This window comes from Physella acuta, unplaced genomic scaffold (assembly GCF_028476545.2).
Source record: "Physella acuta isolate Inbredline_101_S28 unplaced genomic scaffold, ASM2847654v3 ptg001985l, whole genome shotgun sequence".
NCBI classification, from domain to species: Eukaryota; Metazoa; Mollusca; class Gastropoda; family Physidae; genus Physella; species Physella acuta.
Window position 1 is genome coordinate 38,406 of NW_026733490.1, and position 12,418 is coordinate 50,823.

At 34.6% G+C, this 12,418-nt stretch overlaps 1 protein-coding gene across 2 annotated transcripts; it reads left to right on the forward strand.

Moving 5' to 3' along the window:
* The first annotated feature begins 3,380 nt into the window (after positions 1–3,380).
* Positions 3,381–11,663, forward strand: LOC131931528 (nuclear receptor subfamily 1 group D member 2). Of its 2 annotated transcripts, XM_059288358.1 has the most exons (5): positions 3,381–3,469; positions 3,580–3,703; positions 8,794–8,941; positions 9,187–9,285; positions 10,721–11,663. In XM_059288358.1, exons 2-5 carry the CDS (start codon positions 3,593–3,595, stop codon positions 11,191–11,193), a joined length of 831 nt encoding a protein of 276 aa, XP_059144341.1. In that variant the 5' UTR covers positions 3,381–3,469; positions 3,580–3,592; the 3' UTR covers positions 11,194–11,663. The 2 variants fall into 2 exon arrangements, with proteins under 2 accessions (XP_059144341.1, XP_059144340.1); XM_059288357.1 differs by lacking the exon at positions 3,381–3,469 and having other exon boundaries at positions 3,494–3,703.
* Positions 11,664–12,418: the final 755 nt, after the last annotated feature.

The following is a 12,418-nucleotide window of genomic DNA, read 5'->3' on the forward strand; positions in this document are numbered from 1 at the left end:
GTTGTGTTTCAATTTACAAAAAAAATACTTTGAGAATGTTTTGGCATTTTATATTTCCCCAAGAAACTAGGCTATTTGTGAAGCTCATACTGTGACATATTGAAAGTAGACTAAGTAGTACTCTGAAGAAATAAGGGGTCATCCATAGACGTCACCCTTTTTTGACGATTTTTACCTCTCCCCCCCCCTCGCCTCTATCACACGTCACAAACAGCCAGACCCCCCCTAAAATGACGTCACACCTCAGCCTACAACCCCCCCCCCCCCTCAAAATTGCAGTTGAATTTTTTTAAACATCGATATTTTTCTAAAATCGTGTCTGAACTCGGTCAAAATAGAGTACTTTAATCAATTCCTATTACAATTTATTAAAATTAAAACAGCTTTCTAAAACGCGAAATACCGTCTAAAATTCGTTTTCTACCACTAACATTGCTTTTTTATAATGCAAAAGTGTGACGTCGCACCATCTGACCTCCCCCCCCCCCCTTATCACACACCGTCACAAAATTACGGACCCCCCCCCCCCCCCCCCCCCCCCTCCGCCCTACGAGTGTGACGTCTTTTATGGACGACCCCTAAGAAAAAAAACACACAATGTAGGCCGACAAAACAAAACAATTTATCACTCTAAACAACAAAAAACACAAAATATGGGCACAATACAACCAAAAACAATGAACGCAACACAAGTAATCCTTGTAAAAAAAAAACAATTTGACAGTGATTTCTAGAATATTAATTAAGACAAGCGAAATAGGGGAAATAATTACTCTCTTAAAATAAATATTATATTTCTACAAATTTAATTGTAAATGTCAAAACAGATCAATAATTATTTGATAAGTAGTTTGACACTATTCGTTTTTACAAAAATATTTTGTCTACAATCCGAACTAATATATTGTCATCATAAATGCTAAAATATTACAGCATAATGAAAGTTTTTGAAATCAGAGTTGGTATAAAATCAAACTTTTGAAACAACAAGTTTAACTAAATTTAAAGGCTCTAAATGTGGAACATTCTGAATATCTTTTCATTTTATCCTATCCCCGGCTATTAATTTTGCCGTCTCCCAAGACGTCCCTGTTGGCTTCAGTTCTTCGAGAAGACTCCGCCTCCATCTTGGGCGCCCTCTCTTCCGCTTTCCCTAGGGGTTCCACTCATAAGTGCTTGGCGTGTCACAATAGGGTGAGCCTTTCGCAGCGGGTGTCCCACCTAGCGCCATTTCCTCCTTCTTATTTGTACTGTCATAGGCAGCGTTTCTTCCAGACTTTTTTCTCCGGGGGGGGGGGGGCACTTGAAATTTTCGGGGGGGGGGGGGGGGCGGTAGACTTTCTTCGGGGGGGGGGGCGGACATTGTTAAAAGTATATATTTGCTATATAAATTATATAAATTTCATTTCGTTCGGGGGGGGGGGGGGGCGGTAGAATTCCCCTCTCCACCCCCCCCCCCCGAAAAGATGCCTGGAAGAAACTCTGGTCATAGGCTCCTGCCTTGTTTTTCTCCACAATTCTATGTTTGGCACTTTGTCCTGCCACGTCAATTTTCAAAATCCGACTAAGGTATCTGTTCATGAAGGTCTGTATCTTTGCTGTGCTACCTTTGGAGACTCTCCATGTCTATGCTCCAAATAGCAAAACTGCCTTGACATTTCAGTTAAGTATTCTAATCTTGGTTTGGTTGGAGATGGCAGAATTTTTCCATATGGGTCACAGAACCGTGAAAGCGCAGCGGGCTCTATTAATTCTGCCACGTATATCCTCCTCTGTGCCTCTCGATTTGCTGATCTTGCTACCAAGGTAGACAAACTCTTCCTCATTATTTACATGTCTTCCGTCTTTTGTCACTGGGGCCTCTTGGTTATTGTTGATTCTCATTACTTTTGTCTTTTCTATACTCTGTATACGAGAAAGTAAAAATTGTAACGCGAGGATATCCTGTACAGTTTCGTCACTTTGCGAATGATTCAATTAGCATATATTTTTACTTTCTCGTATATACGAAGTATAGAGAAAGTCTTGTAATGTGCAAAAAATAAATTAAGATTTTTGGAATGGACATCTCGACGTTTTACACCTCACTGATACGGAAAAACATAATTTTCCAATCTTGTCCGTAAGTCTGTGTGTATGTGTGTGTGTGTGTGTGTCTGTGTGTGTCTGTGTGTCTGTAAACACGATAACTTGAGTACAGTTACAGCTAGGTTGATGAAATTTCATATATAAGTATTTTATCAAAATCGTAGATCGGTATAAACTTTTGAGCGATTTCCGATAACCGGAAGTGGTACTTTTTTAACTTTGAATTTTTCAAAAGTCTATAACTTGAGTACTTTTTCAGATAGATAAATGAAATTTCACATACTAATAATATCCCGCACTATTATGCACATTTTGTTTGACGTTCACTTGGTGTGCAATTCATTTTTCAACGAGATTCCATTCTATCTTAAAAAGTTTAAACAATTAAAAATGGGTTTAAAATATTGTCTACATCCCGAGTGGCCATCCCATGTAGTGTTATATAAGAATATTCGAAAAAGTTTAGGGGAGATCACTCCCTGTTTATTAGATTATCCAATCAGAAATTGAGATCGAGCATCTAATAATACACCATTAGTAACGCTAACAAATTGCATCAGTCACACTGATGTGTTATAACAAGTCAATTTTTTTTTCTACTTGTAAAAGAAAAAATCCTGTTGATTTGTGTCACTTTAGCGAATGACGCACTAGGCATCATTGTTTTGGGAAGCTATTAGGCGCTCTGGGTTATCCTGTGAGCACTATGGCACCTATGTTAGTTTTAAGGAGCCATGGGGCCGTACGCGGCGTCTCTGCGGTAGTGTAACCGGGGCCCTACGTCCCTGACACATGGGCGGTCACCGAAGTGTGTTCTACCTCATTATTTCGGTGCGTGATAACGAACACTCAAGGTTTTCATGCGGTAGTGTAAGTAAACTTGAGTCCCGATATTTATGATCCAAGCGCAGGCATGGTTTCATTTAAATAACTCAGTTTTAGAAAACAAGGTCACGCTTCTAAGAATATAGAATTGATAACGTATTGATGAAACTCTTCTTATATATTTTGTCAGACTTTCTTCTATCCCCGCTGTAACGCGCGGGGACGGGTACGCTAGAATATACGCTATATATATATATATATATATATATATATATATATATATATATATATATATATATATATATATATATATATATATATATATATATATATATAAGTTGCGCCCGCACCATTTGAATATGGTATAAGTTAGTATGGCAAATTACTTGAAGCATTGACTACAATCTTTAATTAACCTTACTGGTACAGATAAATATGTGAAGTTTTTTTTTTTTTTTTTGCGTTATCAGTTGGCCTAGCGATTACGACAAGTACTTTTCTGTCCTAAATATTATGAAAAAAATTGTGCAAGGCCTACGTTGTGTAGGCCGAACAGGTTAGTTTATCTTCTAATCATTTATTGAAATGTTATATTTGTTTCCTGATGTTCTAATACCTATAAATTCTTAACATAAAATAAACAATTATTAAACTTGATTCCTTCAGTTGATCAGACAAAATGGAGAAGAGCTCATTAAACAAGAAGCTTCCTGTACTCCCCCCTTGTAAAGTATGTGGTGAACAAGCTTCTGGCTACCATTATGGTGTTAATTCTTGCGGGGCGTGTAAGGTAGGTCTATGTCAATTTTATAGACAAAATGTCTCAACCAACACTTTAATATCATACCAATTACGGGAGTTGGAGTATTACAAATGTACTCAAAACTAGTAGTCTGACAACAGAAAATGTTGATAACTTATATAGCAAATACATACTTTGACAAGTGTCCCCCACCTTCGTGTCCCACCCCCTTCCACCCCACCGTAGTAAAATATCTAAAGGACACATTGTCTTTAATGCAGTGAGAAATTTTTTTTTTAAATGTTTAACTTAAAAATATACGATCCTTCCATACTTTTATTGTTGAATAAGTCCAGACTAACTATAGCAATGATAACAGTGTTAATGATTCACTGTACCCCTGGTATTGATTTAATGTATCCTTAGTACTGATGTACTGTACCCAGAGGCGTATCCAGGTTTTCGTTGTAGGGGGAGCGAAAAGAGCAAAAAAAGGCGCCGAATTTTTAACACGTTCTATATACGCGTATTTTATATATATATATATATATATATATATATATATATATATATATATATATATATATATATATATATATATATATATATATATATATATATATATATATATATATATATATATATATATATATATATATATATTACACATGTATACTGATTCAGAAATAGATTTCAATAAGTAGCAGTGGTATTATGACAATATTTGTTTACAGAAGGGTCCATGGGGGAGGGGGGTTGTAACTGTTTCATATAATTTGTAATCGTAATCATTATCGCCCAAACTGTCATATACTACTACTTCATCGTGATGACGTTGTTGACCGTGTCAAAATTTTCCCACCGCTACGCAGTTTGCCCATAAGTAATTCTAAATAGAGGTGCCACATCAGTTGTATTTGTTTCTGTATTGTAATTTTTTGAAATTAATTACACGATTAAAACTGTATATATAAAGTAATTATGTGTGAAGTTTTATGTATAACATTTTCTAATGCAATTATTCGTAAGCAAATACATTATACAGTTGCCTTAAACTTAACACCCCTCTTGCCGAGTGGTACTACCCGTAAAGGTTTTTTAAACATTGCAATGCATAGTAATGGCTATTTTTAGAATGGCAAACTGAAGCAGCTGTTAATACGTGTTGTAAACGTAGACACTACTAGACTAGTACAATAATGCTTAATTGTTGCATGAAAAGAAATCTTGTGATTTACATAGATGTGCCGACCAAAAATATTTTGTTAACAAAATTCAAACTTTGAGTTTAAAAAGTTTCCAAAAAAAGGCGCCATTTTTTGCTGAAAATGGCCAGAGGGGGAGCGGCCGCTCCCCCTGCTCCCCCCCTGCGTACGCTACTGACTGTACCCCTAGAAACGAATGACTGTATATATAGATATATAGGGCCTATATGTATATATATATATATATATATATATATATATATATATATATATATATATATATATATATATATATATATATATATATATGCCCATGTATGATTGACTATAAATGATTGACTTTTGGCCTATATATATATATATATATATATATATATATATATATATATATATATATATATATATATATGCTCAAAAAAGAAACGCGTACTCTTTGATGTGATTCTAAAAAAATTAACATACACTTACACAGTACCCCAATAACACGATTGGTTAAACGAATGTAATAAGCACCAGAGTCAAATAATTAAACAGAAAACCGTTTATTATTTACTTTTCCTCTCCTGGCGAACAACATCAGATTCTACAATTGGAATTTTTTTTTTTTAAATCGGAATAGTGTGAAGTAAGAGTATATAGCTCTTTATCTCGTCTTTGCAAATAATTGCAAAGCGTAACATTGACGTAAACGGTCAAACAATTAAAATAAATAATAAATTAATAAATAAATTTAAAAAATATATATATATATATATATATATATATATATATATATATATATATATATATATATATATATATATATATATATATATCTATATATATAATTCTCCTCTTCGAGCCGTTAGAAAACAAGCTGCAAACGCTCTCCCTACCTCCCCACCCCTACATGGTTTTAGTGAGCTGTGTTCACTCTAAATGTTTACAAGCAGAGCCAACGATTTTAAACGTAGGGGGGGGGGGGGGGAGGGGGGGGGGAAGGGTTATGGTCCTTAACGAGCTACTTATAGTGTTTTAAAGAAATATTTTCAGTGTCAGCGTTGGTACTGTCGAATTCACAAATTATGAATGATTGAAAATTAGAAACAACTAAATAGCGGCGTATGTTATGCCGCGGGCCGGCTCGTATAATATAAGCGGGCTGTGTCTGTCCTTCCTTCCTTCCTTCCGTCCGTCATCGCTATAGATTTTGGGACTATAAAAGTAAACATTCGCACCATGCTGTGCTTTTCAGTGCACCGCAGTGTCTTATTATAAGTATTAGAGTAGGGTTTGTTTATATAGCGGCATAGAGCTATTTTATAAATGTCACGGTTTTTACTCTTTCGCATAACGTCAAGAAAATATTAAATACACGCAAACTGCTAAAACGTATTAAAAAGATTAATGTCAAATATCATTTTCGTTTAGCCTATCAGAAAAAGTGGATACATTTTAATAACATAATAACAGTAGGGTAGAAAAATCAAATTAATTTAACTCTTTTCTAATTTTGACAAAGGAGGTAATTTAAAAATACATTAAACTCACGCTAATAAAAAATGTGAATGCAAATATACGTTCGTCATAGAAGGAATTAGTGTTGCAATAATATAATTAGCAAAATGTGAATGCAAATTATTCGGATGTGTAAGAGGAAATTATTGTTAGAAAATTATAATTAGCATGGATTGATAAAAGGCAATCTTTTATTTATTTTATTCACTGAATGTAGGCCCTACTGTTTATTACTTATAATTTTTAATCAACTATTCAGCACTATTATAGACGCGTCATCACGTTCATTAGGCGCGCAATGGTTTTAGTTATGAAACTCTATTGTAAATTTTTAAAATTTAAAGTACTGGAAAAAAAATGCGTGAATGGATAAAGTGAAATATTGTAGGTAAAACACGGATATTTTAAATACTGCCTATTATTTATACTGTTTACTAATTATTATTCTATCTTTCGGTTTGAGGACAAGCTAGGGGTTTTTATAGGAGAGGCGTAGCGAGGGGAGGGCATATGTCCCCGGGTGCCAACCTTAGGGGGCGCCAAATTGGGTTGGAAAAAATTTGCGAGGGGGGGGGGGGAATCGAAAGTTTTAGGGCGGGGGGGGGGGGGACAGGGGTGCAAATCGAAAGTTTGAGGGGGGTGCAAATCACCGGGAAAGGGCGCGATTTCGCGCTACGGGCTAGACTGTGAGCAATATGCCTTATGATTGCATTTAAATTGTGTTTATGTTATGAGTGTTGTGTTTGTTTTTTTCGTTTTTTTTTTTTTTTTTTTTTTTGCGTTCGTTTGTGTTGTGTTTAGTTTTGTTCTGTTCCCAAGTTGGTACATTTAATAAAAATTTACCGTGGAGGAGCACGGGATGCAGCTAGATATATATATATATATATATATATATATATATATTATATATTAAAGTGTAACTGAACATGGTACCTAGATCGTTCTCTACATTTACCCTCCCCCCCCCCCCAAAAAAAGCCACAGTTTAAAAGTTGTACAGAATCGCTTACAATATTGAAATTGAACTTAAAGTCCTATAAATAAGCAAAAAACTAAAATTCAACCTAATATTCAACCAAAATATAAGTTACTTAACCCAAAAGCGCAGGGGGGGGGACGCACCTGGTGACATTTAGGGGGTTGACACCAAGGCAAAAAATACCAAAATACATATAGAAAAAAAGATCATTCCAGTTAATAGATTTTTACTTAGAGCTAAATTGTCTTTTTAAGAGCTAAAGAAAGTGACTAATCCTGACCAGTGGGAGGGGGGGGGGGAGGACACCATGACGTAATCCTGGTAATGATAGAGAAAACATTGCTACATCCAACTGTATTAATAACCGACTACAGATGAACATCGTAAAGTATTACATGTGCAGTTGAAAGCTATCACTTGGAAGGGGGAAGGGGGGGGGGGGGTTACATTAACTCAAAAAACTTAAAATACCTCGGGTAAATTTAATTTTAAAAATGTAAAAACATTATGGATAAGAGTAAAACAGCCCACACAAGATACAAAAAGCTAACTTCAAAATAAAGAATAACTATAATTGCTTATTTTAAATCAGAATAATATTTATTTTTGAAACAGGTAAAACTATGTGAATATTGTTTTTGCAATTACCAGTAAAGAGGTGGCAGAGCAATACAGCGATCTAAGGGTTCTAACCCATACCTTATCATTATGTTAAAAAATCTTTAAAGAATACAAAAAGCAGTCGCTAATTAAAAATGTAAACATATGAAATGCAAGACCAATAATTTAGTTAAATTTAATAACAATGTGGGCCATTATTTAGAATGTTCAATCTATTAAATTTAGTTTTCCATATTGTTTAAAAGTGCGCTTTTAAACAGACTGTGCTGTTTTAGCATTCATTATAAAATATATTTAATTCTGATCGTAGACCATATTTTTTTGTAAATTCGAATAGTTATAAGATACTTTATTAAATAGTATAGTAATTATTGATCTGGTTGAATTTGACAATTACAATTAAATAGTTTGGTTGTCATAAATTAATATTCCATTATGTCAAATTGTTTTTTTTTTACAAGGACTACATAGATCTAACAGCTAGTGTTGCGTTTCCTTTATTTTTGGTTGTGTTGTGTGTATATTTTTGTTGTGTTTTGTTTTGTGTGATAAATTTTTGTGTTGTCGGCATACATGGTGTTTCCCCACCCTTAACCCTGCGTAAGCCCTGAAATTGAGGTACATTATTTATCTCAAGGTATGTAAATATATAAAAAGCTTAATTGTTTTTAAAAATTACTTTGATCTATCAAATTTACATTTCAATATCTAACAAACTCAATGTATGAAAACATTAGCCCGAAAACAAAAATTTGACCATTTTCTTCTGGGTTTTTTTCCCCACTTGATACAATTTTTAATATCCCACTGCTAAACATTTTATTTTAAAATTTTAGGGATTTTTTCTAAGAAGTCTTTCTAGAATTGAACCATATTCCTGTGTAACTGGAGGACAGTGCAAGGTTGGACCAGAAATAAAAAGGAGAAAGTCATGTCAGAAATGCCGCTTTGACAAATGCATTAGACTTGGCATGTCAAAAAATGGTAATTATTTTTATATTTAAGTGTCCTAATAATTTTAAAACTTACCAATAGCATACAGGGTTAGATGATTAGTAGTATAACAGTTTTTAATAGGTAATCTCCACTAAATTGTAATTTTTATTTCTTAGTGGAAAAGATTGAAGGAAATTGTAAAATCTTCAACCCCCCCCCCCCCCCCCCATAAAAATTGCTTATTAAAAATCTTTATATTAATAATAGCGCAGCATTTTTTTTTTCAATTTTAGCTATTAAAATAGGTCGCTATACATACTCAAAACGGACTCAAGACACATTAGAGTTGCAACAACTCCAAAACCCTACTTCAAGCACTGTGCAAAGAGAAGGTAGGCGTATTTATGCTCGAAATAATTCATAGCTTATATTATTAAAAAGGCATTCTAGCTAGTCATATATTCTTATTATCAATTTATGTCCATTGCTTCTCCTTGTGCCGAATATGGAGAATATTCTAGCTAAACACTTAAGGAGTTAATGCGGGGGGGGGGGGGGGGTATGGGACCGAAATCATAAATGTTTTTCGTGCACCTTGATAGTAGTTTTGTAAATTAAAATAAACCGGGAGTGATCTCCCCTTAACGTTCTCGAATATTCTTATATAAAACAACAGGGGATGGGAACTCGGGCTATAGACATGATTTTTAATCCATTTTAAATACTTAAAGTTTTAAAAATAGAATAAAATCTCGTAAAAACATGTTGTCTGAGACTTGGCGGGACACTGGGCAGGTGAAGTAGAGTTGAGTAGGTCACCTGTGACGTCAGTATATGAAGGGAATGTGGGCTGTTTTTATGTGACTATAAGTGACACTGCAGTAGCGTAGTGAGGGGGGACGACATATTTCCCCGGGCGCCGACCTTAGGGGGCGCCAAAATGGGTTGGAAAAATAAATTGAAAGGTTGAGGGGGGTGCAAATCGAAAGTTTGAGGGGGGCGCAAATCTAAATCTTGAGGGGGGGGGGGTTGGGTGCACATCAAAAGTTTGAGGGGGGGTTCCCCGGCGCCGTGAAGGGTCGCTATGCCTCTGAGTGACAGACGTGATGTTTTTTTGATGGATGACCCCCGAAACCCACAGTTATCCAACGGATGACGGGTAGTCTAGTTCTTATATAAAACAACAGGGGATGGGAACTCGGGCTATAGACATTATTTTTAATCCATTTTAAATACTTAAGATTTTAAAAATAGAATAAAATCTCGTAGACAAAAGAATTGCACACCAAGTGAACGCCAAATAAAAACGCCCCCCCCCCCCCCCCCGAAGAGATGCCTGGAAGAAACTCTGTGAAGGACTGAGGTGTAATACGGTGAAAATTGTTAAAATTTCAAGAGATTTTTTTGCACGATTGCAATTCTTTCTCTATACTTCGTATATTCGAGAAAGTAAAAAAGGTGATTTTGAGAGATCATAGACTAATTATAAAATAATATAAATAATCTTAACATTTTTCTATTTAATTATGAACATTAACATATAATAATATGCGGTAGTAATAAAAAGAATCAACTTAAATTATTGAGAGTTGAATTTATTTATTTTCAATTACCTCCCTTGGCAAAATTTAAAAAAATATTTGTAATTAATTAGTTTTATCGACCCTCCTGTTATAATATAATTCCAGCCAATAAGTGCCACACCGGGTCAAACCTGAACTCGCTACGTCACTGATTGTAACCGTATAGGGTTGGGATTTAACATAATCTATGTGCCTTTTTGTAGATTCTTGAGTAACTAATTCACAACATTTTTAAATTTAACAGATTTTCAAGATTCCACGAGTCAAACTAATCACATTGCCGATGATACTTCTATACTTCTAAAAAACGTTTCTCCGCTGGATGTGAGTGAAGTGCAAACATCAGCTAGTAGTAATCTCCAATGTGAGAAAAACATGTCTAATTTTCCAACTCTTGTAGAAGAAAATATATTTTTCAACCCAAAATTTCCATTGTTTAAGAGTAATTTGGAAATCAAATCTAGTTGTTTGAAAGAAATCAGGCACCCAGGAAATGAATTAAAAGAAACTATTTTTGATCAAGAGTTGGATGATCAAGAAAGAGAAAGTGAAATGAGTCCTGCACAAGGAGGCATGCAACTATCTGAAGCAAGAAAGCATACAACAGCAACTAATTGCACTCAGACAGTATCACGTAATGTGACCTGCAGCAAATATCTAAATGATGCTCCAAATTGCATGCTAAATAAAGAAATTTTCATAAATGAAAACTTTTAGTCACCCAGTCAGAGCGGGGGAAAATAAGGAAAGTATGCTGGACAAAATTCTAACTTGTTCTAATAAACTGAGAAGCATGGAAAAACAAAACAAATCATACAGCTTCTATTCTTTTCAAGACCTCAGTAAAGATGGATGCCTTGTCATTAATAGTTTTGGGGCCATCATCTATCCTGGTAATCGGCGCTGCTTAAAAAATAACTGCTCTGTGGTTCAGAAAATAAAGCATCAAAAAATTACTTCTGAATTTTCAGGATTCACTCAAGTTCACTCAGAAATAATTGGAGTTAAAAACAAATGCATACCATGGTCATTAGAATTCAATGAGAATGAATTAGATGAATGGATCAATCACTTGGTTAATTATCACAAGTCGCATGTGTTTGATAACAATTCATTTGACAATGCAGAGCTTAAAGAGAAAACAGACATTGTTTATGTAAGTTATATAACATTATTTGAAGATATTAATTTTGACTTGAAGTATAGTGCCAAAATTATGTATCTTAAAAGATAGGTATAATATCTGATTAGAATATGCCAATAAAAGGTAACACATAATGAGCATCTATATATATAATTCTCTTCATGGAGACCATAGAAAACACCACGCAGCTTAGCCACCACCCTCATCCCCACCTGTCAGGTGAGCTGTGGTTCGCCCCGAATGTTTACAATAGTAGAGCCGGTTCGAATAAGTGACGGCTATTAGGGGCAGATAATTTAGTTTTTAAACTATTTGAAACTAAAGGGAGATAATAAGTTCACCTTGATATTTTCATTGTCGTCTGTAAACGGCTGCTTTCACTGGGCAGGGGGTGTGTGGGGTAGTGTCGAATTCACGAACTATGAATTGTTGATAAGTAGAAAATAAAACAACTAGATAGCGGCGTGTGCTACGTCGCGGGTCAGCTCGTTATAAATAATTGTAGAACGCAATGTACAGCAGTCTCCTCTGCTTATGTAGATATGATTTATGCATATAATAATAATGATATTGTCTTTTTACTTTTTCTGTCAATAAGCTTTCAATTGCTATATTTATACAATTTTGTTTCTAGTACATTCTACTGTAACTTAAGTCAGCTTTCGGTAAAAAAAAAATTAACTATAGCATGAACTATTAATGTAGATCAACACTGAACAAATGAAAACTAATGCAACTAAACCCAAATTTAAACTCAGTTCTGTCTTCTCCTTAAATCTTTGTATTCTGGACAATTCC

Excerpts from the sequence above, each read along its gene's own strand:
- LOC131931528 (XM_059288358.1), top strand. The coding sequence starts at position 3,593 with ATGGAGAAGAGCTCATTAAACAAGAAGCTTCCTGTACTCCCCCCTTGT. Across the intron at positions 8,942-9,186 it reads ACTTGGCATGTCAAAAAATG|CTATTAAAATAGGTCGCTAT; the intron begins GTAATTATTTTT and ends TTTCAATTTTAG. Across the intron at positions 9,286-10,720 it reads AAGCACTGTGCAAAGAGAAG|ATTTTCAAGATTCCACGAGT; the intron begins GTAGGCGTATTT and ends TAAATTTAACAG.